Source organism: Microtus ochrogaster, chromosome 5 (genome assembly GCF_000317375.1).
Source record: "Microtus ochrogaster isolate Prairie Vole_2 chromosome 5, MicOch1.0, whole genome shotgun sequence".
Lineage (NCBI taxonomy): Eukaryota > Metazoa > Chordata > Mammalia > Rodentia > Cricetidae > Microtus > Microtus ochrogaster.
The window spans coordinates 19,320,636-19,346,664 of record NC_022012.1 but is presented as its reverse complement, the minus strand read 5'-3'; the positions used below and the strand labels follow the sequence as shown (position 1 = coordinate 19,346,664).

The 26,029-nt window shown below is 39.6% G+C and overlaps 1 protein-coding gene across 1 annotated transcript in view; it reads left to right on the top strand.

Annotated features, from left to right (window-relative positions):
• The first annotated feature begins 8,275 nt into the window (after positions 1 to 8,275).
• Positions 8,276 to 26,029, top strand: part of Herpud2 (HERPUD family member 2) — a 32,345-nt gene continuing 14,591 nt past the window's right edge. The window contains exons 1-4 of the mRNA XM_005346959.3: positions 8,276 to 8,443; positions 17,122 to 17,199; positions 19,834 to 19,947; positions 24,111 to 24,262. Coding sequence (XP_005347016.1) covers positions 8,297 to 8,443; positions 17,122 to 17,199; positions 19,834 to 19,947; positions 24,111 to 24,262 — 491 coding nt within the window. The 5' untranslated portion in view covers positions 8,276 to 8,296. The remainder of the gene's footprint in view (positions 8,444 to 17,121; positions 17,200 to 19,833; positions 19,948 to 24,110; positions 24,263 to 26,029) is intronic.

The window sequence follows — 26,029 nt, the reverse complement described above, 5'->3', positions numbered from 1 at the left end:
AGCATGAGATTTTAAAGTCATTTAGTTAGGAAACGACCACAATGGTAAGAAAATTGCAGTGGAGATTACAAGTTAAATGGGAGGCAGCAGCAGAGAGTGTGATGGAAAAGATGAGGCTGTCCTCCAGAATGGTAGTGGGGTGGTGATGGTACAGGCCTGAGTATGAGTTTGCGGGCCAGCCAAACCTACACAGTGAGACCCTGTCTCTTACAAAGGAAAAGGAGAATCACCCAGTAGAGAAGAGATTAGTAGATAAGAAACAGATACCTAGTAGTTTGGGACCCATCCTAGTTCATATGTCTTACAGTGTGTGTTTCCCTACAGGGAAAACAGTCTCATCGGAGTTGGAGGAAAGCACTGGATAGATGGTAACATAAAATGCGGGAGAAACTGTGGAGAAGCGTGTGGGGAAGAAAAACCATGTCAGAGTATTGGTTGCATTTTGAAAATGGCTCCAACTCACTTTATAATAGATCATGGCTTTTCCTTACTTTATTCTGCTCCTAGCTGGCAATGCAGAAGGGCCTGGAGCAACTCCCTCACTCTGTTTTATTTTTATAGTCACTGGATGCTTGTCTCATATTTTTCTACTGGACTATAAACTCCTGGAAAGGAAGTGGATTGTATTATTCCTTACATCCTCTCTAATAGCGACTGGGGCAAATGCTAGCGTTGATTAGAGCCCTTAAGCTTCTCTGATTCGAAGTTCATACTACATATTGTACAAGAGATCTTCTTTTTTGCTTTTGAGATGCTCTTCCCCAGCTTCATTTCAATGGCATCGCCTTACAGTGTCCCTGGTATGGAAGGGAGTGTGACTTCAGAGCTTCCTCAGTGTGGGTCTCCCCTGCTTTTGCAGAAGGCAGTCCCTTACTCTGCAGCTGAGGTACAATGCATTATTTCCAGTAATCCTGCCATGCCAGGAAAGCTGTTGCAAATGCAGGCTGCTGCTGTCTTCAGGTTCTACCAGCAGGAAAGCCACTTTTGCTAATAGAAAGATCTTAGAAGCTTTGAGTGAGTTTGAGTTTTAAGTCTGATGGTTTGATCTGGCCCCCAGCAAACACAGTCAAGCCCTAAATTTCACACCACAAATTGAATCTAACTGTGCACCCAATAACTCAGTCAGCAATTCTTAAAAAATTGGAACTAGGGGTAGTAGCATTTATTTCCAGTACTCTATGGAGACCAAAGTAGGAGGATTTCTTGAATTCAAGGTTTGAGATCAGCTCAGGCAACACAGTAAACCATACAAGGACCAAAAATAAAATTTCTGTTTGGTTTTCAATAGTACCTCTACCTCCATGTCCACAAGAATTAAAACATTTTTTTTCAGTTATAACGGAAATATTCAGGTCATGGCTGGTGCTGGAACTTATTTACTTTCTAGAATTGCACAAGAGCACTAGAGTCTATATCCTGCCATCTTACCATTATTGTAATGGCCAAAGTGTGTAGGCAGAGCCTATTTGTTCATGTTCTGGCCACCCAGACCCGAAATAATCACACAGAAACTATATTAATTACAACACTGCTTGGCCAATCACTTAAGTGTATTGCTAGCTAGCTCTTATATCTTAAATTAACCCATTTTAATTTACTGGTAATGTTACAGCAGACTCCAGTGGGCATCTTTCTCCTTAGACAGCTATATGGCATCTCCTTGACTCTGCCTTCTTTCCTCCTCTATCTGTGTGGAAATTCCACCTTACTCTATTCTGCCCTTCTATAGGCCAAAGCAGCTTTATTCATTAACCAATAAAATTAATACATACACAAAGAAAGACTTCCCACACCAAAAACAGTCAAGGTCAATACTCAGTCACATGACCACTTGCTTCATTATCTCACCATCAAACTCAGAGGAAATTCTAATTTCAATACCCCCATATACCAGAGGTCTCCAGCCCTACAACTTATTGAGAAAGGGTGATTCTCAGTTTGTCTTTGTGTGTACCCCTCCTGGGGTCATCCCTGAAAACCAGTTTTGTATTATTAGTTCAGGTTGAATAAAAAAGGACAAATCATACAATATTTTGAACACAAGGGATTCAGCCCCAAGGCTGGGGTTCAATTCCTGGCATCTATGTGGTGGCTCACAACTATCCATAACTACAGGGCATTTATCTTCTGAACTTCTCAGACACCCATGTGACATATTACACACACACACACACACACACACAAGCAAAACACACACACACACACACATATATATATAAATCCTAAAAAAGAAAGAATAAAGAGGAAGAAAACATACTACCAGATAGAGATCTCTCCAATGCCCTCTCCTGACAGCTTAAGTTCATGCCAGCTAGCAAAAGAGTTCACACGATTTGACTATTTCTTAAAGCAAGCAAAGGAGGGTACAGTCAGAATCTTACAGTAATAATGTTAACTGGCCACTTTTTGTAATTGAAAAAAAAGCTCATAATGAGAACTGTATTTCACTGGCCTCTGAAAAGTATTGCAAATGAGCCAGGCACTCTTCTATAGATAAACGGATAGATGTATATGTAAATACAGACCTGTAGAAGGTTCAGGAGATGTGCACTCTGCATGCCTATCTCTACAGGAAGATTAGAACTACCACCCTCTGATGGTTAGGCTGATGACTCTCTTCTTGTGCACATTTAATGTCATAGTCTCAATTTTATTTGAGTGTTGCTTTTCAGCATCAAAGGTAAGAGGCATTTGAGAAACAATCAATAGTTCTAACTGTAGGGTTATGAAATCAATAAAAGAAACATCTAAGAGCCTATCAGCAGAAGGGAGTGGCTATGAGCCACTGGGGTTTGTTCCTGGACAGTCATACGCAGGAGAAGAGAGCTGTTGTACTGTGATTAAGTACATTATGGTAGCTTGCCTGCAATGAGACCAACACATTCCACTGCCTGGCTCTCAAGTCCATGCTCTTCCTCCCATATCTTCTCAGAGCTAGTTAATATGACCAGCACAGCACCTCAGAGGTGACTGAATGATTTCCAAGGTTGTCATAACAGGCACTATGGCTTCGGCATTGGTCTCTTCGACCTCTTATTCTAGGAAGACCCAGCTGTCATGCATGAGACATTCAAGCAGTCCTGTAAAGAGGCCTAAACAGGGAAGAACTTGGGCATCACTCAGCAATCAGTACCAGCACACAAGCCGTATGAGTCAGCGAGCTGTAAAGTCAGTCCTCTTTTATTTACTGAACTTTTAGATGACTGAGTATCAGTGAGAGCTTGATGCAACACAGGTAAGTCTCAGACCAGAACCACAAAATAGCTCACAGATTTCTAACCCACAGGGTTTGGAGGCAATTAATTTTATTACTAATACATGCTTATAGATAATATTCTCAGAGGATAGAATCTGCCCCAGCCCACATCATAAATAAATGTGAAAAGAATTTATAAAGAATAAACACTGTTTTGTGCTGAGGATGCAGTTCTGTGGCAGAGTGCTTGCCCATTATTAACGAGACCCTGCTTCCAATCCATAGCACTGATAAAAAACAAGAATAAGCATATTTTGGATTAATCAAAGGGTAAGAGTAGGCCTAACAAGGAATGATAATACTGCAGACTGTAAGTCACTTAAACAGCTGTGGATGTTTATACAACTGGCCGTGCTACACTGAAACTGGGATTTTCTGCAAATGTTTCCTAGCCCTTCTGAAGTGTGGGAAAGTGCCTGTGGTATTTGGAGAGCTGATCTAGCTGCCTCTAAGATGTTTCCAAAAAGCTTCTTATCATGTGCGTTGTTATCCATTTTTTAAAGATGCTGCCTTGCTAAGTTGCCCTCATCTTGAACTCTTTTAATTAATTTATTTTTTATTTATTCTTTGGGTCTTTCACATCATGCCTCCTGATCCCCCCATATACACCCCAAATTAAAACAAAGACAAAATTTAACAGGGGAGAAAAGGAAGCAGGAGAAAAGCTGTCATGGAAGCTTCAGTATGACACAGTGAGTCACATAGTGAATCCCTTTGTCCATATATTTTTACATGCAGGCATTCATCATAAAGAACCATGGATCTCATTCAAGGCCCCCGGTCTCTGCTGTACCATCAAGGCTAGGCCCTCACTGGGACTCTTCCTGGACATCATGTTGTTGCCCTGTGTCATGGAGATCCTACAGCACTGGGTTCACAACCCTACTCCCCAGCAGATCACAGATGGACCAACACATAACCCTTGTTTTGGGCCTAGGTAGTTGCAGGATTAGTCAGCTCTCCCTGTCTTTGCTGCCAGGGTAGGCTCTCCAGCTTTGCCCTGGCTAGTTCACCCCTTTCAGCGATGAGCAGCGCCAGTTCTCAGCCTTTCATAACCTCCGGGTCGGTTTTCCTATACCTACACACTTTCAGGGCCTGCTGTACTGAATTGCCCAGGGGAGATGTAGGAGCCACTCTCCTGAGTGCTGCAGCTGACAGGGGCAGAGACAGTTCTCCCGCTTTGTTCCTATGACCTCAGGGCCAGCTTTCCCAACCAGCCTCAGGTGTTGGGGGAGGGGGTGTGGAGACACGGGGGACAGATGGACGGACAATGACACACCTTGAGCTCTGTGAATCCTGTTTCTGTTCTCCTATCCACAAATGGGATTAAGGGTATGTACCACTGGGCCAGCTCTTTTCCCTTTTCTATGAGGTGGTTTGTAATCAAACATCTGAGACCAATTAGGATTTTTAAAAATAATGCTGCAATGAACCAATTTTGATAGGTTTCCAGTACAGCTGTGTGTGTGTGTGTGTGTGTGTGTGTGTGTGTGTGTGTGTGTGTACTGCATTTGACTGAGACATGATTAGATATTTTGTGTCACAGCATCATTAAAAAAGAATGACAAGGAGCCGGGCTGTGGTAGTACATGCCTTTAATAGCAGCACTTGGGCGGCAGAGGCAGGTGGATCTCTGTGAGTTTGAGGCCAGCCTGGTCTATAAGAACTAGTTCCAGGACAGTCTCCAAAGCTACAGAATATCAGTTTGGAAATCTGCAACTGCACAATGACTTGACCAGAGTCCTTTATCCCAAGATGGCAATCAATCTACCAACTCACCAACCAACCAACCAACCAACCAACCAACCAACCAGCATATACCAATCAACATCAAAGTATTTTAGGTTCCTAGAAGGTACTTCAAAGTTTCAGATACAAAGCCTTGGTTGTCTTTGAATTTTAGGAAGAAACTAGAATCTCACAGAATGAATCAATTATGCCTTTTTTTCCCTGCTATCTTTGCACCCTTGATGATTAAAGCAATCAGAAGTAAGCATTCCACAAATACTGGCCATCACATTTTGTTATTTAAAAATAATTTTCTTTAAATTTCTCTTGTGCTTTTTTTCAAGAGTGCTACTCCATGGATAGAAATCAACCTAACCTCAGAAAAGTTAATACTGCTGAAGAACATTAATCAACAATCACAAATTTTTCATTATCTGGTACCACTGTACTTTTAAGGAAAAGAGATTTTTAAATGGCATGTTAGTGCCATGGAAGCCTCTCACCAACTGCTACTATTAGGTCATCTCAAACTCATCCCCAATTCCAAGCCAACAGTACCAATATTCTGGGACCACTGTTTCCAATATTATTCTATACCTGCACATTTTAATAGAATGGAATATTTGCATAATGTGCACAATTTGACCCAGTTCAATAGGAGCAAAACTACTTTTAGGAACCTTCTTAATACAAGTTTATAAAGTTTAAAATCAACTCATATAACATATATTTTAATTTCTTGATCATTTTAATGTTTTTGTTTATGCTAGTGATCCTTTGATAGACTCTCCTTACCACTGTGAAATGCCTTAATGTCTTAAAAATTATGAACATTTTGAGGCTAATGTACATCTTATGGTGCTGTGTGAGAAGGTTACATCAACTCTAAAGGATTCCTGGAAGCCTCAGTCACAAACCTGCCTGACAGAAGCTGCAGAATTGGTTGGTGGGGGTTGTAAGGAGTTCCTGGATTCAACAGGATTCTGACACAAAACAAATCTGGTCAAGACAGATCACAATTACACCAAGACCCTAGCCTCCATTATTTGTTCTGCCATTTTTTTTGTTTTCCTTCTTGTTTGTTGCTTCATGTTCCTCACACACATATAAGTGGTTGAAATTCAAATAGCCACTAGCTTTAAGGGAACCCGAAAAAATGTTTTTAGCTAGAATTAAGGTCCCACGGGGGTGACTGGGTAGATAGAGAGCAGTCTTACAAAGCCCGGAGTCTAGGGGGCTATGATCACAGACTGGAAATGGGGATTGCACTCTTACTACAGAATAGAATTTGAGATGCTACAGCTACAATATCAAGGATATCCTCACATCTGTGCAAGGTAGTATGGGGAAGGAAGATGTAGGGTAGTGGTTCTCAACCTTCCTACTGCTGTGACCCTTTAACACCCATGTTGGGGGATTCCCCAACCATAAAATTATTTTTGTTGCTACTTCGTAACTGTAATTTTGCTGTTACGAATCTTTTTTTTTAAATATTTATTTATTATGTATACAATATTCTGTCTGTAGGCCAGAAGAGGGCACCAGACCTCATTACAGATGGTTGTGAGCCACCATGTGGTTGCCGGGAATTGAACTCAGTCAGGACCTTTGGAAGAGCAGGCAATGCTCTTAACCACTGAGCCATCTCTCCAGCCCCTGCTGTTACGAATCTTAATGGAAGTATCTGACATACAACCCCTGTGAAGGGGTTCGCGACCCACAAGTTGAAAAACATTGGTGTAGGGGATTCTGCTCTATTAACCAGAAAAGAACTTCCCGGTGGTCTCTCATCCAGTAGTAGCTTGAAGACCTTTCTAGGGCAAAGGGAGAGATCAGCTCCTGTACACCCTCCCTTCAAGTGGAACCCTGGAGCTGTGAAAATGCACATCTATCCAACTTAAATTTTCTGTACGTGCTCCTTAACCACTGCAAAATGAAGAGGGCAAGGTGCAACCGTGCATTCAGCCTTGCATTGCCATGTCTAAGCCGCGAAACAGAAACGAGCAAGACCATCTAACTTCACGTCCCACTGTACCGGGCGCACAGCTGATGGAAGAACCCGGCAAGTTTTGTAAGAATTAAGAGGAACTGTGACAGACGGAGGTGTGCGAGACAGCCACGTAAAGACATGCTTGGTTTGACACGCACAGCCCACTTACTCATGCAGCGGGGCAGGCAGCCTCGGCTCCTAAAGCAACAGGCTCAGAAACGGTTCCCTAGAGCTCCGCAGAGCCTAGCGGAGCTCAGGTCTGAGCCTCAGCTCCAGACACGACGACACGACGTGGCACTGTCGCGCAGACAGCTGACACTGAGGAAAATGGGAGCCCACGTTTGACGCAGCATCAGGAAGGACTGGATATTATTAAGTTTGCTGAGCCAGCTCGCGGGCCGGAGCACTTCCTCCACTTTCGGGGGTGTGGGGAAGGCGGGGTACACACCAGCGCCAGCCACGCCAGTGGTCGCGCAGTACCGGGACCGAGCACCGGCACGGGCCACTCAGAGGCCCAGCAGGCCTCGCGGGCGGGGCTGACCCGGCGGGGCGAAAGGGCGTGCCGCGAGCGTGACGCACTTCCGCCTCGAGTCTTCCGGCTTACCCGGGAGCCGACCCTGCTCACAACAACAATTTCGGGCGCTAGCGCGGCCCGGTCCCCGCCCTCCTCCCGCCACCTGCCGCCCGGCAGCGCCTGTCCTGACCGCCCGGCCGCTTTCCGGAGAGCCCGAGGCGCCTGCGGCCCAGTCGCCCGCTGCTACCGCGCTGCCCCGCGAGCCCCGGAGGGCGAGCTCCGGGCGGCCTTCCTGCTCGCAGGCTCGCTCTGCGGTCGCGGCCTGCCTTCCTCCGGGCTTGCGCTCCGGCCGCCTTCTCTTGATGCTCGCTCCGCGGCCGCTGCCGCCTCCTTCCAGGCTCGCTCCCCAGACTCCGTCTTCAGCCGCTCAGGCCGCGCGGGTGCTCGCGTAGGGCCTTGTTGCGTTTCAGCACGGGGGTCGCGGCGGGGGCGGGGCGCTGAGCGGTCCTCCGGGGCCTGTCCTTCGCGTCCTCCCCGGGTCACCTGCCCGCCTTCCTCCGCAGTCCGGAGCCTGGCGGAGCCCAAACCTGGCGGGGACAGCTGCACCCCCGGCCCGGCACTCAGAGCCTGCCGCCACCACCGCCACCGTCCATCGTTGGTACCGGCAATGGCCTTCGTATCGACCGCTGTGCTTGTGACTGATTTGGACCCAGAATATTGAGAACTCACGTCTATCCCCATCCCAGCCGTGCCCGCCCAGTTACTGCTTAGCTGCAGCGCCGCTAGACTGTCCGACTTTGAGAGCACCATGGACCAGAGTGGGATGGAGATTCCTGTGACTCTCATCATTAAGGCACCGAATCAGAAATACAGTGACCAGACCATTAGCTGCTTCTTGAACTGGACCGTGGGGAAACTAAAAACGCATCTATCTAACGTGTACCCTAGCAAACCTGTAAGTGTAAAACTGAACGCAGCTGCCCTGGCCTGCAGCCCCGTGTGCCTGGTACCTCCCTTCGCCCAGCTTGCCAACCCTCCTCGCCAATCACATAGTATTCGAAATACTTTTGGTTGTGAGGTTGCGGGTGTCTCCTGAGCGAACCACCATCATTATCTTCCTAATGAGGTTCAGTTAATTAGTGAGTATACAGAAATACCAAGAGACAAGAATTTGCAGTGATGGAAAAGGGACCATCTTCCGTGCAACTTAAAGTCATCTAATGTGAATATCAGATACTAATTTTATTTGTTTTTGAGATAAAGAATCACGGTCTATATTAGAACTTTCATTGCTTCCTAGGGCAAAATTCCATTTTAATTTTAAATACCTGGCCCAGGAATATGTTCATGGCGAAGAGAATATTCTCTTTTGGAATGAGTATGTGACTTGGCGAAAATTACCCTCTAACCCTCACCCCATCGCACGTGTTGTGAGTTGCAGTTCACCTTGTTCCCCCACTTCCCACCTCACATTTCTCCTGAAGACAGAGACATTGAGTCGGGCACTTTTCCCACACACCCCAGTCATTTGATACCTGTTTCTTTCTTTGGTTATATCATCTGTTTCGCTCAGATCAGTGTGCCTTTGTTTTCCATTCTTTATCTTGGTGTTGGAAAGATAGTGTCGCCATTTGTCCCTAAAGTCTGATTTGAAGGTACGTAGTTGGTAAGTCTTTCACTAGTTTAGAAAGGTGTGTCATCCAGAGTATATTTTAGTGAGGCGTTCCTGTGCTCTATTGTATAACTTTTTCATTCTTGAACATCTAGTATTCAACTACTCAATCTTTAAATAATAAAGAGACTTGGTTTATATACTAGCTAGTTGGGAAACAACTGCTTTTTAGGCCTGTTTTGTGCACCTCAGTCTGGAAGATGTTGGTCTATGTTAAGATATTTATGACTTAGTGTCTATTGCAGTATTGTTTAAGATTTAGACATCTGGAATAACCACTGAATTACTTCATTGCCAAAGCTGGAGGGTGTATTTTTTGTTGTTTGTTTTAAACTCATTCGTCCTTAGCTGTATTTGTGACACAAATATTTTTATTGTGTGTGGGAACACTGAGTTCCTTAGTAGTTGGAACAAACTTAAAGTTAGGACTTTTGCTCATTGAAAACTTAAGTTTGAAAGTGAAGATTTACACCAAAATTTTTCTATTGCATATTTTGTTTTCCCACATTTTTGAAATAGAAAGCACCTTGTGAGAATAGTCATTGATTGGCATAGATTTCATAACACAGCCCAAATACTATTTTAAAGTACTTTCTTACGTATGCACGTACTGGTATGGTGTGTACTAAGGTGAGATCTACATGTTATAATATTACACCATTAAGGGACTTGCTCTGCAATATGTGGATCAAGAGTTTGGATTAAGCCTAATGTGGTGTAATCTTAGCAGTTGGGGAGGTGGAAGCTGGAGATCAGCAGTTCAGGGTCATTCTTAGCTGCACAGTGAGCATGATCCTGTCCCCCAAACCAAAACAGATTTAGTACTCTTTAAAACTCTTCTAAAAAAAAAATCAAAAAGTTATGTGAGATAGAGATGTGAAGCCTGTTTGCCTGACGTGTCCCGGGACAACTAGTCCCTACTGCAGGACTGTTGGGCAGCTGGTCCTGATGCCTGAGGGGTCATCACTTGCAGAGAACTCTTTCTTGGCTTGCCTGACTCAGACACACTGGAGAGTCTTTAGGAGCCTGCACCACATACTATAATTAATGACTTTACTTTGTAACATTTCTCCAGCAAGTTTTCTGAGTGGATTGTAATGTCTTGTCAAGTTCATTTCTAGGTTGAAAATTTTGTGCAATTATTAGACTTGACAGGTTTCCGTTCTGACTTACATCTGAAATTAATTTGAAACATCACGGTTGTTGAGTAACTGCAGTTAGTGGTACTCTATAGCCAATAGAAGTCATCAGCTCTAGGAATTGGGAGTCATAAACATTTTCTTTGTAAGGTTATTTAGAAGTCAAAACATTTTGTAATGAAGCAAGATTATAACAGGAGTTTAATTCCTTGTGACTGCCCCCAATGACTTACTCAGCTTTTTAAATGCTTTAAGTGTTATGTCCTGTGTGTGCATTCATGTGTGCATGCCTCACCTTCACAGACAAGAAGGTCTTACTGGTTTGCACAGCATGATCTCAAATTCTGATTCGCCCATCTCAGCTTCCCAAGTTGTTGGACTGTGGGTCCTCCCACCTGCCACGTTGACCAGCTATTCTTTCAGACTTAATGTTGCGCTGAGGACTCTAAACCTTCTATTATTATAATAATAAGCAATACGTTTCTAAATAAAAAGACTAGTTAGTGTTACAGTTCTAAGTAAAAAGACTAGAAGGGGAAGATATTTTCTAATTTAGACATATGTTATATATATATGTGAAAATTTTATGTGGAATTGAGCACTTGGAATTCAGATAACTTCTAAAGATACTTGTAATTGGTTTAGGAACTGGGAAGTTCACTAGTACCAGTTCATGTTGATAGTGTTTCAGATTATAAAAATTTTAGTAATTGCTATAGGATGCCAAAGAGCCTTGTTAGAAGGCCACTTTGCCTTGAGTGTTGGATTCTAGTCTGAACTTTGACTTAGTTATCAGAGATGTAAATGCCAAAATGCCTGAACTTCACATTGTTGAGTAGATGTACTATCCAATTAAAAGATATAAAATTCACCTGTCGTTAGGCTTGTTTCCATTTCTTCTTACTTAATGTCATCTTATTTGCAAACAGTAGGGAGCTAGAGATGGGGTTGCCTTACCCTGAATTTGATGTTGAGGGCAAGCTTTCCAGTGCTTGGGGTCACAGTGCCTTGTGATGTGTGTCTTACCTCTGGGTACATTTCCTCTATCTTTTCTGTTTATTTTATGGTGGTAAAAAACTAAAGCAATCACTTTCAATACGTAGGTCTTCTGGCTTTCCTGATTAGCCAGGGAAGCCTGCACTAGCTTTTCAAGCTGTTCTTTTACTTTAACTTCTATTGGAAGTGAAGAAACGAGCAGAACCAAGTGAATACAGGTTCTGTTCTGAGAATATAACATTATGCAGTCCAGAAGGAAGTTTTCCCTTTCTTCAGTAGAAGTAGTATGTCTTGTAACTTTTTTTTGAGCTTTATTGTTTAGTATTTTGTAATTCCGTATTCCTTACTTACTGTTCATTAAAAAAATGTAGTAGCTTGATCACTTTAGGACTGTTGATTTCAAGATGTAGAATCCATATGTATGAATACTTTTTACTTGATAAGACAGTTGTCTTATATAATTTTAACAAATCTAACAAGACTTTATGTCACCTAGCAGTATAGCTCAGTATAAAAAAACACTGAACGAATGGTACTGTCAGATTAAATGTGACAATGATGAAAAAATAGAAATTTAAAGATTTTAATGACTGCTGACTAAAATTTACTTAAGTATTTTAGTCTTATCCTCATGCCCTTTTTCTTAGAAAAAAATAAGGTTTTGTTTAATACTGCATTAATGCTTTTTGGAGGTTCTAGAGTTTTTAGTTTAAATTTCTCTTTATATTATACTGATTTGTCTAAAATGCTTTTATTTAATTGCTCTGATTTTAAACTGCCATTTAGACCAGGTGTTTTACTAAATACCTGATATGCTCTATAATGTTTATTTGTGGTAGACATCTTGTGATATTAGCTCTTTTATAGATGAGAAAATAGAGACTTGATGATTCTTTTGTCTAATGTCATAAAACTCTTTAGGTAGAATTGGATTTGAACCGAAGTTGGTCTGACTTGAAAGAGAAGGCCCTTAGCCATATATGTACATGTATATGTATACACATATATGTATTCACACACACACACACACACACACACACACACACACACACACTTGGCAATAGGCTGCCCTGTAGTGACTTGACTCTATCAATTATACATCTATAAGCAGGAAAAAAAATGAATTTGACTATTAAAAATGTTTGGGGCTGGAGAGATAGCTCAGACGTTTAAGAGTTCTTGTTGCTCTTGCAGAGGATGGGGGTTCAATGGCCAGCACCAACATGGCTGTTCACAAGTGTCTTAAACTCCAGTTCTTTGGGATCTGATGCCCTCTTCTGGCTTCTGTGGGCATCACACTCACACTTGGTACAAAGGCATGTATGAAGGGAAAATACCCATACATGTTAAAGAATTTTCTTTAATTAAAAAAAAGATTTGCATTTGAGATGTACCTAGATATGCTATAATAGCTAGAAACTACAGAGTTGAGTAACATATCCTTATTATTGTGCTAGCACCTAATCAGGTTACTGTGGTTAGTACCATTTATTCTGATAAACTATAAGAAAATATGGGAGCATAATATTTTAAGACTGCAGACTGTGTTGCTATTTTTGTTCTCTTCACAGTGTATTAAATTCTATACTTTGGCATTCTCTATTGCACATACATCTGACATGTAACTGAATGGCCTAGGAGTGGAAACCTTTAATCAGGGAATATTCATTGAGAATTCCAGATATTGTATATTCTGAAAATTCTGAACACTGGTTATTGCTGTTAGGAGATAGAGACTAGAGGCGGTTTGGGGAACCATGTTTCTGGTTATATACTTCTGAATCTCCCGGAGCTTTGGACTGAGGGAATTTGATTAGAGACATGTTTAAAAATTTTAAAAATTAGTATTCCACAGAGTCCATATTTTGTGTGCTTTCTTGTATTTAACTCTTTTTTTGTATTTAACTCTTTAAAGCTATTTGACACTTAGAACTGAGCATGTAAACTGAAATGTAATAGTTTCTATTTTCAGAGTACTTGTATGCTAGTTATTAGAACTTACCAGCCAGTTGAAGATTACTTTTATTGAATCATTATCATACATTTTTAAAATCCGCATATTTAAAGTTCAGAATTAATATTTTGAAATTATGCAGAATTTAGTTATGCTAAAGTTGGGCATAATAGTGTCATGACATTTAGTATAGAGGGTTTTTTGTCTGTTTTCCATTTTTTTTGAGATTTTTTTTAAAATCACTTTATTCTGATTAACTTACTAATAGAAGCAACACATTACTCAAACACTTGCCCGGTCACAAACTATTCAGTTAAAATGGCTATTCTCTTGTCTACATTTTATCATTATTATTACCTCTTATTACCCTCACTTGGTCTCCTTTTTAAATTTTATAATATTCCCAAAGTGATACCTATTACATTATAGGCTAGGATCCACATATGAGGGAGAACATGTGGGCTTTTTGTTTGTTTCTGAGTTTGACATGATTTTTAAAGTCATATAAAAGAGACCCATTTAGTCTGTCTATAGACACATACTACATATACACACAAACCTTAATCTTTTCATACTTAACGAATCTTTTGAAGTATGAAAATATAGTTGGTTTTGTAAATTCATGTGTTGGCCTTATGAATATTTAAATTTTTCTAGACTGTTGTGTGTGAATGTTTTCCTTGTGTATGTAAGTGCAGGTGCCAAGGAGGTCAGAAAAGACTATCAAATATCCACTATTCCAGGACACACACCGAGAAACCTTTGTCCAGATGTTATAATGTAGGTTTTTTAAGCGTGTGCTTCTGGAGACTGAAGTGTCTGAAGCTATTTCTTCTGGAAAAATTTTGTCTCAAAACAAAGTATAAAATTGTTTTTCTAGTGTGCTTTATACATTTATTATTATTAATATATTGTAAAGATTAATGGCTTATACTGGAAGTGTGTGTGGATTAGTGGTCCTTACTACTACATTTTCTAGCATTTTTCTTGCTCAGAAGTGATAGTTTCTGATTAATTCTATTACTGTTACAGTTTAATAAAAAAGTAGAGGTAATCTGCATAGAAAGGAAGTAGATTATGTCCAGGTAGGTTGAGTACCTTAGAAGTAGTTGGTAAATAATGGCATTCTTCCACTAAAAAATCTGATGTTAAATGACTTAAGCTATGGATGTGGACTTTTTGCCAACTTTAAAATGTATTTCTGTACAGAGAAGGTTAAAGATTTCTGTTGTTACCTACAAATGTCGTTTGAAATGGAGACTTGAAAGTTAGTATGGGTCAAGGCTTTCTTGTTCAGCCTTTTGTAGCTTTAGCCAAGTTTGCTTTTGTGTCAGTCTTGCTCTTGAGCATCCTGATTTGTTGCCTTCATGTTGCAAAGCAACGTTTTGGAAAGACATATCACTTTCCCAACAGTTTCACATAGTCCTGTTAGATCTTAGTGAAATAATATAGATAGCAGAAATTAATATCTGTGGCCTCTTGAATGTTGTGTTCTGTTTTAAAAGGTTGATGTGCATTCTGTTCTTAGACTCCAACCTGTGCAGTAAATACTGTTACTATCCTCCTTTTGTAGATGAGAAATGCAAGGCACAGGGAGATGCCTGTAGGATCTTGTACACACTTCCTGACTCCTCTTCAGCTGTCTCTATATATCTGCCCTACTCTATGAGTCTGGCTCCTATGCACAAAACCCCACAAGCAGTAAATCAGTGATGTTGCTCTCGATAATCTTCATCTGTCTATCCTGCAATGTCAATTTTTTTCTATTAGATTCTTCCTTTTGTTATACAGATGTTGTTTAAAAAAAGCCCAACCCACAAAAAGAGAAATATGCATGAACCAAAGACCTTCTATAGACCCTACTTCTCTTGTCCTCTTTCTCTCCTGTGGGGGAGAAATGCCTTGTTTTATATATTTACTGTTTCCCACTACATTGATGTCTTTTTTCTTGTGTCTGTTCCAGTTAGGTTTTGTGAGGGAATGCAGAGATAAATAGAATAATGTGAGAGAAGTTCCCTGTATATAAGAAGCTTGGAAACATTCAAATAAATATAAATAAGTGTAGTACTTAAGTACAGTAGAATATTACATATTTGTTAGAAAGACTAAGGTGTTGTCCACAGGATATACTAAGAAAGCAGGGCCCTCAGAGAGAAAGCACAGTTTCCTGCCTTTTATGTAAGAAGGGAAAGAAAACTATATATTTAGTGAGAAGGTATATAAAACTGAAGCAAACCCCTAGAGGTTGTACCAAGTCGAGTGGAAAGAAATGCATTTGCTCTAATGTAATCTTGAGGTTTCCATTAATCTGTGTATTGCCATGAGGCTGTGGTTTACTGGGTAAAGTTCCAGCATCTGTCTCTGGAGGGGCTTCATGGTTTCTCCTGATTGTGCTTCTTTCTCCCAGCATTTAGTATAGTTTCCCCACCTAGTTCTACTCTGCCCTATCAACAGGCCAAGAAGTTTCTTTATTCATTAACCAATAAAAGCAACACATCTACAGAAGGACCTCCCACACCAAGACCCTCTCTCTGGAGATTGGGACAGGAAGTGACATCTCTAATCACGGGGTTGGTTCCTCTTGAAACCAAGCCCCATTCCAAGACTTTTGCTCTCTAGATACTAATTACTTTATCATCAAGCAAAATCTAGAGTTTAGGGGTTTTAGGGAGGGAGGTTAAGTGGCAGGAAATGAAATGAAGATCAAATGTATATAGAAGGAGCTCTGTTCAGTTTTTATGTGCTGGTTAGAGTTTTCAAGACTTGGCATTAAAAAGCCTTTTATATTTGTTTTTTTTTTAACATAATATAGGAGTTTACACTTTGCATTTTAGAAATGGCACACTAAAAATCTCATCTATCAGTTAAGCATCTTGGAAGGGTAACTGTATTTCTCTAGTGTCTTTTCTTGTCTAAGAATGCTTGATCTATCAATGTCACTCAGCATAATAATTTCCATTATGACTTTCAAATATATGACTCTTGTCATAGCCTTGCTGAAAATACAGTTTGTTTAAAATTATATTTATGGCTTGGATTGGATTTTGAATTTAACATTTGGTATAGCCAATGAATTGTTTCCTTGGAATTCAAGGAACATTTGCAAATATGCTTTATGGGGACTAACAGAAACACACTAATTTTAAATAATGCTAGCAGTGTGAGTTTTAGTAGACTTACTATGAAGTACTAAAATGTAACAGAGCCAACCAGAACACACTTTCTATTATGGTTTACATATAGAGGTGACAACTGAATATCCATGCATTTGTGTTGCTTTCTTTGGTTTTGTGGTTTTGAATGTGTAGATATTTGTAAGTGGCAGAAATAAAGCTGGAATAGTTGTGGGAACCCCATTAGATCTAAATGACTTTCAAACTAAGGCCAGTAAGTTCTTCTGCATTGTGTTTGGAAGGAAGAAAATGGGTCTGGATATACTTTATGTTAAAAAAATAACTGACAAACCAGTTTAAAATAACTAGTGATCTTGAACATCTATCTTCTAATATCTATTGATAGAAGGCCCTTTGCCTTTCCGTTTATATGAAATTGAAAGCTTTTAATTAAGAGTGCTATATTACAGCTGATAAAATACATTTGCTTATCTTTTTGTCAAGTTTTATGTGATGATCTGTATTATTATTATTATTATTAATATTATTATTATTATTATTATTATTGTAGCTATGCTGCCATTTGCCCAGCTCTTAAATGCCTTAAGCAGAACTTGGGACTAAAGTTCTTAAAATATCTGTTTTCTTCTTACTTGTCCCCAAAGAGAGTTTAGTTTTATCCATATTTGGTCATGTTTTCCTTAACCTTAAATATATATAGTAAAAAAAACTGACTTCTTTCTTCTATCCCATTTCTAGTTGACGAAGGACCAGAGGTTGGTGTATTCAGGCCGACTGCTTCCTGACCATCTGCAGCTGAAAGACATTCTCAGAAAAGTAAGCTCTCCTTCTACCTTAGAAGAGTGGGAGAAACTGCCTCTCAAGTTTTGTCTAGCAGATTGAGTTCATCAGCTCCTGTGGGTAGCAGAACAGATAAAATACTTCAGAAGGTAACAACAAGGCAGAGCATAGAGGTTGTTTGGCTAACAGTTTTGTATGCCCATCTGAGCTAAATCTGAATCTTTTGTTCAGATATTTTTCATCTTTTAGAAGAAAACACTGACTTGTCAGTACTCCAAGCATAGAGTGTTTACAGTGCTCAAAGATTGATAACACCTCTATAAAGCCATTTTAAATCAGGATATATAACATTTTTAATGGTTTGAGTTAGGAGTTTAATTTCTAGAAAGGAAATAGGATGATGCCTAAGTGGCAAACCTGTTCATCAGAATTTAAACACTGATGCTCCAAGGCAGTGCTTCATATGCTCCAAGGTAGCTCTTTGACAGTCAACTCGAATGCTAATTATTTTAATGCATCTTTTAGCTCATTGTTTTTTGTGATGTTTTTACTTTATAACTTTTTATTCTTGCTATGTTACTTTTGTTTGTGAATATAGTAAGATTGGATAGTGTTCTATTTTGTGTTTGGCTTTTTAACTGAAGTCTTAATGCAGATATTCCTGATCTCTTTTACTCTGCTTATAATCACCTGTGGGACACATAAAATGTAATGTCAATGTATTTCTCTACTTAAGGGCCTTTTTAGCTTTGCCAGTGTGGCTTCTGACTGTTCAGTTGCTTGTTTCAAATGGCTATAGTGTTTTACCATCTGCCCACCTAAAAAATATTGTAGTTTATAGCACAGAGATTTCTCATCCATTTTCCCCTAATGTATAGCCTGCTTTAGCCATCATAGTTGTGATCAGTGGACATTATCACTGAAATTATGCATTCTCAGAGTTATCTAGGTGATGAATACTCTGTGGATTTTGATAAATGTAGAATTACATGTTTCCACTATTATAGTATTATATAGAATAGTCCTTAAATGAGCTCACCCATTCTTTTTTTCTACTTTTCTGTTGCTGGGTCATCTCCAGCCTAGGACTTTGCACTACCAATAAGCTATCCTGAACTTTGTTTTCCTGTTTAAAACAGCTATATGTTCTGCTCTCTGAAATATTCTGAATAACAGCCTGAGGCCAGAACATGAATATTCTCAAAAGACTTTTGCAGACCTTGGGAAGTGTTACTTTTGAAATGGTTCTTTGAATTGTTTTTTTTCTTAAAGTTGGTTTCCTTTCAGTAAAATGTTGGTATTGGTTCTACAAACTGTTTAGTTATAAAATGTTCTATAGATATATTCCTCGAAGGTGGATGGATGTTTTGATAAACCATTATTAGTATGACCTTTTGGCCCTGGTTTTATGGGGATACACATTGGATACTTCAGTATTTCCTATTCAGAAGCTGAGTTTGTGTATCAAGAGAGACTACCTATGTCATGCTGTCTGTCTGAAACTTTTCCTTAAACAGCATAACCCCAAGAACTTCATCCTCTAGACTCCTAGAGCAACTGTAGTTTAGATTTTTGTTTTATGCAAAATATTGTCATGTATGTCTCTCATTGAGCCCTATTGCACTGGTTTGTTGTTGTGGTGCCCGAATGCACTAATTTGGTCAGTTAACAATATCATAAGTTCCTTTAAGGCTGCCCTTGATTTTCCTGGAATTCACCTCAGAACTGAGCACAAGTCTGGGTTCCTTGATAGTTGATCAGGTCTTCCTTTTTCACTTGATAGTTGATCAGGTCTTCCTTTTTCACTTGATAGTTGATCAGGTCTTCCCCTTTTCACTCAGGCTCTTGCCTGCCCACCCTTCTCCATGCTGCTGCTGCTGCTCTTCATAGTTGTTCAGAAATGCTACCTTGGCTCTCTCCTCCTCTGTTGTCTGCTGCCATCATGTTTTCTAGCTTACCAGCTGTATGTCTTGTGTACATTTCTGTGTGATCTCATTAAAGCATAAAGACCAGCCTAGTTATTATTTAAAATGTTTTTTCTCAGCCACAGTTGTAAGTCTGTGGAAATAATATGGAATATTTACAGAATAGAATTCAAATATATGCTCTATATCTGTGTGTAAAAATGTTATGGATAAAAAATGTTGACTTAGTTTGGAAAGCAGTAAAAAGCTGTACTTCACTTTGCTAAAATTAAGGCAAAAGAGATGAGTTGCTTTTATCAGTATGTTCAAGTAACTGAAGTAGTTCTGCTATTCAGAGTTTGTGGGTCTGAAATCTCAAGGTGACTTTTACATTGTTATTAAGACAGTATATATTTTATATTGGATTAATAGTTTATGTTGATAATTTTTATTATGAAAATAATAAAATTATTATGAAATATTTTGTAATATTTGTTGTTTAAAATCTATGTATGCCAAGTACTTTTAACATAATAGTCATTGAGTATTGAAACCATTCCTTAAGCATGGATAGAAAATATTGCATTCAGAAGGCTAGAAAATATTAAAATGGCAAACTTACCTCCAAATATTGAACAATTTATTACTAACAAAATGGCTAGGCTAGAAAGGAAAGGAATTTAAGTCTTGAGTCTAATACTTTAGCTTAGCTAGTGACTTTTTAAACTGTAAATTTTTCTTTAAACATGATCTTCTTTAATTTTAGCAAGATGAGTATCATATGGTTCATCTAGTCTGTACTTCTCGGAGTCCTCCCAGTTCTCCAAAGTCCATCACCAATAGAGAAGGGCATGAAGCACTGGCATCCAGCACCAATTCTGTGAGTTGTTTTGAGAGGAGTAAACATTGAACTTCTCTGATTTTCTTTATCTGCCTCTAAAAACTAAATGGAGGGCTGGGGTGTAGTTCCGCAGTACAACACGGTCTAGCATATGTTAGGCTCTGGGTCAGTCCTCGTCACAGCAAAGAACAAATGTGCAAACAAAACAGATGGGTTGCGGCTGGAGAGATGGCTCAGTGGTTAAGAGCATTGCCTGCTCTTCCAAAGGTCCTGAGTTCAATTCCCAGCAACCACATGGTGGCTCACAACCATCTGTAATGAGGTCTGGTGCCCTCTTCTGGCCTGCAGACATACACACAGACAGAATATTGTATACATAACAAATAAATAAATAAATAAATAAATATTTTAGCCGGCCGCTAGCACTCGGGAGGCAGAGGCAGGCTGATCTCTGTGAGTTTGAGGCCAGCCTGGTCTAGAAGAGCTAGTTCCAGGACAGGAACCAAAAGCTACAGAGAAACCCTGTCTTGAAAATCCAAAAAAACCCCAAAAAACAAACAAACCAGATGGATCACTTGGAGTTCGTAGTGTTTTATTTCTAATCTTCATTTGATATTTTGAGAGCGGGTCTCATGTAAGCCTTCTGGACTTGAATTCACGGTGTGTAGCTGAGACTGGCCTTGGTCCATTTGCTTCTCCTTCACAGTTCCTGGGATCGAAGACTTTGCCACTACACTCAGTGAGGTTGTTTGAAAAATTTAAGACTATGACATTTAGCATTTGTTTTTGATACAGTGTTACTTTGCTTACAAGATTTGTTCACCATGAGCTGTAATTTGATTAATGGACAGGTCAGCAATGGAGCCAATCTTTATAGATTTAGTTACTGAAATACTCTGGAAACAGAGTTGATGTGGTTATATAATATAAATCTTAGGCTAGTGAAGTTTAAGAAATAGTAAGCCCAATCATCCCGTTGCCCCAAGTTCTCCCCATCCTACCCTTCTCACTTTTTTCTCCCTTTCTCCTTTTCCCCCTCCCACCCCACCCTTAAGATTCCGATTTTTTGCCTGGCAATCTTGTCTACTTCCCCTACCCAGGAGGATAGCTATATGTTTTTCTTTGGGTTCACCTTCTTATTTAGCTTCTTTAGGATATCAAAATATAGACTCACTGACCTTTATTTGTAGCTAGAAACCAATTATGAGTGAGTACATCCCATGTTCATCTTTTTGGGTCTGTGTTACCTCACTCAGGATAGTATTTTCTATTTCCATCCATTTGCATGCAAAATTTGAGAAGTCATTGTTTTTTACCGCTGAGTAGTACTCTAATGTGTATATGTGGGGCTGATCTATTGGGAGCTCACCAAGGCCAGCTGGATTGTGACTGAAAAAGCAGGGGATAAACCCGGACTCTCTGAATATGGCGGACAATGAGGGTTGCTGAGAAGCCAAGGACAATGGCACTGGGTTTTGATCCTACTTCTTGTTCTGGCTTTGTGGGGGCCTAGCCAGTTTGGATGTTCACCTTCCTAGACCAGGATGGAGGGGGGAGGACTTTGGACTTTCCACAGGGCAGGGAACCCTGACTGCTCTTCAGACTTGAGAGGGAGGGGGAGAGGAGTGGGAGGAGGGCGGGAGGAGTGGGAGGCTGGGAGGAGGTGGAAATTTTTTTTTTCTCAATAAAAAAAAAAAAGAAATAGTAAGGTATCAAGTGTAGTATATTTTATTCAAAGCACATTAAATTATTTAAATCTAAATCTAAATGACCTAAATTTTCTTAAGGTAGATTACTTGGCAGAAGACTTTTGGGTTTTGTTGTTGTTTGTTTTGGTTGTTTTGCTTTTTAATCACTGGATTTAGGCTTACATTCACAATGAAGAGCGGAGGAGAATCACTTAATATATTTATCTCTTATGTAATGAAATACTCATTTCTGCCTGAAATTCTTTTGGAAGCTTGTAGGAGTTCAGCTTTTAGGGTGAGATAATGGAGATCATGGAAGCTTTCTTTACTTACTTCTTGGTGAAGCAGGGAACTTTGATTGTGTTAAAGGTATTTCCCTGGTTAAGAATTTAATCAACTGGGCTATGGTAGCTCACACCTTTAATCCCAGCACTTGGAAGGTAGAGGCAGGTGGATCTTCGTGAGTTTGAGGCCAGCCTGGTCTACAGAGTGAGTTCCAGGGTAACCAAGGCTACACAGAGAAACCCTGCCTTGAGGAACACAAAGAAAAAGAAAAAAGGGAAAAGAATTCAATCCAAATATTAAGGCATGTGTAATCAATAGGGTAAGTTACCTGAGAGATCTTCTAATATATATTAGATAACTGGTTCTTTAAGAAATACATCCTTAAATTGCTTATTTACTCAGTGTGTCTTCTGTGGTACCAGCCATGGGAATTGAACTTACATTAAATTGAATATGAATCTTTATATGTTTCCTACCTTGGCATAAAAAGGGACAAATTCCAGACTAGCACAGAGATTTTTTTTTAATGTAGTTTTGGATACAAGTATATTCTAGTTTTTATTTTTTGTTTTTTTCCTACTGAGCCAGTGGTTTCTTGGCCATAATGACATAATATGTCATTAGCATATATATTTTTCCAGAGTGTTATGAAAATATGAAAAGTATCAAAGGAAAAATAAGTTTAATTTCCCCTATGTTTTTTATGGTTTAAAGATTTCAAAGAGGTTTGAAAATAATAAAAAAATCTAATCATAAAAGAATTGCCTAATAAAATGAGAAGTAATAAGTTTTAGAGAAATTAGGGTGTGTTGACATATACCTAGGCTTTTCTATTAATTATACTTATGGATACGATACCTTTTTGGGGGAGGCAATTTTAAGGCAGGGTTTCTCTGTGTAGCCCTGGCTGTCCTGGAACTCACTCTGTAGATCAGGCTGGCCTCAAACTCACAGAGATCCATCCATTTGCCTCTGCATCCCAACTGCTGGAATTAAAGGCAAGCGCCAATACTGCTCTGCTATGAATACCGTATTTTTTTTTAAGATTTATTTATTATGTATATAGTGTTCTGCCTGCATGTATCCCTGAAGGTCGGAAGAGGGAACCAAATCTCATTACAGATGGTTATGAACTACCATGTGGTTGCTGGGAATTGAACTCAGGACCTCTAGGAGAACAATCAGTGCTCTTAACTTAACCTCTGAGCTATCTCTCCAGCCCTGAATACCATATCTTAATGACCCATTTAATGAGAATTTTTTTTAAAAGCCTTTCTTGGTTATGTCATAATGAGCCAGACTTCTTAGTAAAATATTTAGTATCAGTTTTTCATGAAGTAACTTCTTAAAGAGATCATTTTGCAGGAGATCAGTGTGCTTGTGATTTTTACCCCCTGGACAGAACTTAGGAAGGTAGACAGGCTAAAAGATATCCTGCCTATCAAGAGGATGTCGCAATTTTAACAAACTTCGAAGGATTTAAAAGTGGCATTGTATCTAACTTTTAAAGGTGTGAATACTATAATTTATATAAAATGTAATTATGTTTTAAATAATGTACGATACGTGAAAAACTGCTTTCTGTTACTCATTGAGGAACTTTACCAAGCTGTATTTATTGAATCATTTGAGCATGAACACCAAAATCCTAATTGGTATCTTGTTGGTTGTAAAAACAAAATTGTTTATGGCATTTATAAATTGATACAAGTTTAGAATTGAAAATTCCAAAAATCTTGGGCAGTCTTGGTATTTCCAAGAAAGTGGAGATGGAGACTATAAATGGCTCTAAGTTGGGTTCTTTGTTAATATCAGATAGAGCAGGGATGTTAGACCCCTGCTTTTCATCGTTCTGTTAGACAGTGTTACCGGCGTATGTTACAAGATATCTGGCGTATAGTAGCAGTTTAAATGACTAGAAGTTAGTGGCATTCTTAGACATTTTCTATGTGCTAGGCATTGTCAAAGGAGCTTTGCTTGCTGTCATTTAATCTACGTAATTTAGTATGCATTTTTTGTAGGTCGTTATTCTGTTGTCTATCTGTTAAATACAGTATTACTATCATAATCTTGGCTTTCTGACCCTTTTAGTTTCATTAAAATCAAAATATGCTTTATGGGATATGAGATTCAAATCAGTTTCTAAAATTTAGGGTTTTTTTTTCCAAAGGGATTTTATAGATACATGTTTAGTAAGATATACTTACATTTTTTGTTTGTTTATTTTAGAATTCAGATCACTCTGATTCAACAACTCCATCCCCCAGTCAAGAGAATTTGTCATTAGTTGCTGGTTCTTCAGAAGGATTGAGGCATCGTACCCTTCCACAAGCACAAACTGACCCAGCTCAGAGTCATCAGTTTCCGTATGTAATCCAAGGGTAAGTGAAAGAGTATGGGTTGTAATTAGGGCCCTATAAAATCACACGCACACACATACACACAAATCTACTTTAGAGTTTTTTTTACTGTAGCATCTTTTTGATTATTAAAGTACATTTGAAACCAACTTAACTTTTCAAGTATTTTCACATGCTTTATTCACAAACAGATATAACAGAAATAAAATTAGATAATTACTGAAAGTGAGAAGCTAAAATAAATGTAACAACAAACACAGAAAGTAGCAAAAATTATTAAATGCTGACTAAGTGTATAACAACAATACCTAGTAGGTTGGCTGAATGAATAGACAATTTTTTTTTCTTTTTTTTGATTTTTGAGACAGGGTTTCTCCTTAGCTTTTGGCTCCTGTCCTGGAACTAGCTCTTGTAGACCAGGCTGGCCTCGATCTCACAGAGATCCGCCTGCCTCTGCCTCCCGAGTGCTGGGATTAAAGGCGTGCGCCACCATCGCCCGGCTAGACATTTTTTTAAATTTTTTTTTTAAACTTCATGCATGTTCATAATGAAATATTTGTCTGTAATTTACCCCCATGTTCCCCATACATGCCCTCTTCCCCAACTTCATGTATTTATTTGTTTTGCTTTTTGAAAAATTCACTAAGTCCAGTTAGTGCTGTTCATATATACATGAGTGTGGGGCCATCCACTGCAGCATGAGAAACCTAGTAGCAGCCACATCCTCTATAAAGAATGGTTCTTCAGACCCCAGAAACTATCTGATGTCAGTAGTGTCAGAAAACTCCTAAGGGGTATTGCCTGGAGATCTTTTGTTGGGTTGATCTTATGAAGTAAGTCTTGTGCAGGTAGCCACAGCTGCTGTGTTCAGGAGACTGGTTTGTAATAACCCCCAGCCCCCGTCCCAACTCTTACATTCCTTCCACCTCCTCTTTCGAGATGCTGCTTTAACCTAGCTGTTGTGGTGTTAATGTAGATGTCCCAGTTAGAGTGAGCAGTCAGACTTTACTCTCTGCGCTTGCACATCCTCCTGTTGACTGCTGGTCACTGAGAAGTTTCTTTGACCAAGATTAAGAGCAGCCCAGGACTACGGGTACAAAACTAAATATTTAGAAGGCAATTTAACAGCATGGTCATTTAGCAAAATACAATAGCACATTCTACTCCAGGGCCTGTGATCTTCCGAGCTATGGGCTTTTGACCAGGGACTTCCCTCAATGTGAAGCAGGCCCCAAATCAATGAGAAAGCAGTTAGTTACCTCATAACATGCTTTTCTTGTACCATTATACATAGCTTGTCTGGAAAGTTCATATTATAACATGCAGGGCCCATGGTCCAGGATTCAAAAGACCATTGGTGTCTTTCCTCCCACAGCAGACTGCATAGTACCTTTTGGCACTGTGAAAGCTAGCCAAGCAAGGAGGACATGTCCTGGTTATTTGAGATTAATTTCTGTGTGTCCTGCCACCAAATAATAGGGTCTTACCATGTAGTTATGGTGGGTAAGCGCAATGACTATAACTTGTGTTGTTTTGGAAGCACTTGGTCCTTCTTGACCAATAACTTGTAGGGAGATATCCCATGCTTTGTATTGAGAATTTCATTTAATAACCCGTCTTCTGGGAGTGGCACTGTACAGAGTAGTCCTCCTCCCCGCCACTGCCTCCCATTTCCCTCCCCCTCCCCTGATCAAGTCCCCCTCCCTCATCAGCTCAAAGAGCAATCAGGGTTCCCTGACCTGTGGGAAGTCCAAGGACCGCCCACCTCCATCCAGTTTTAGTAAGTTG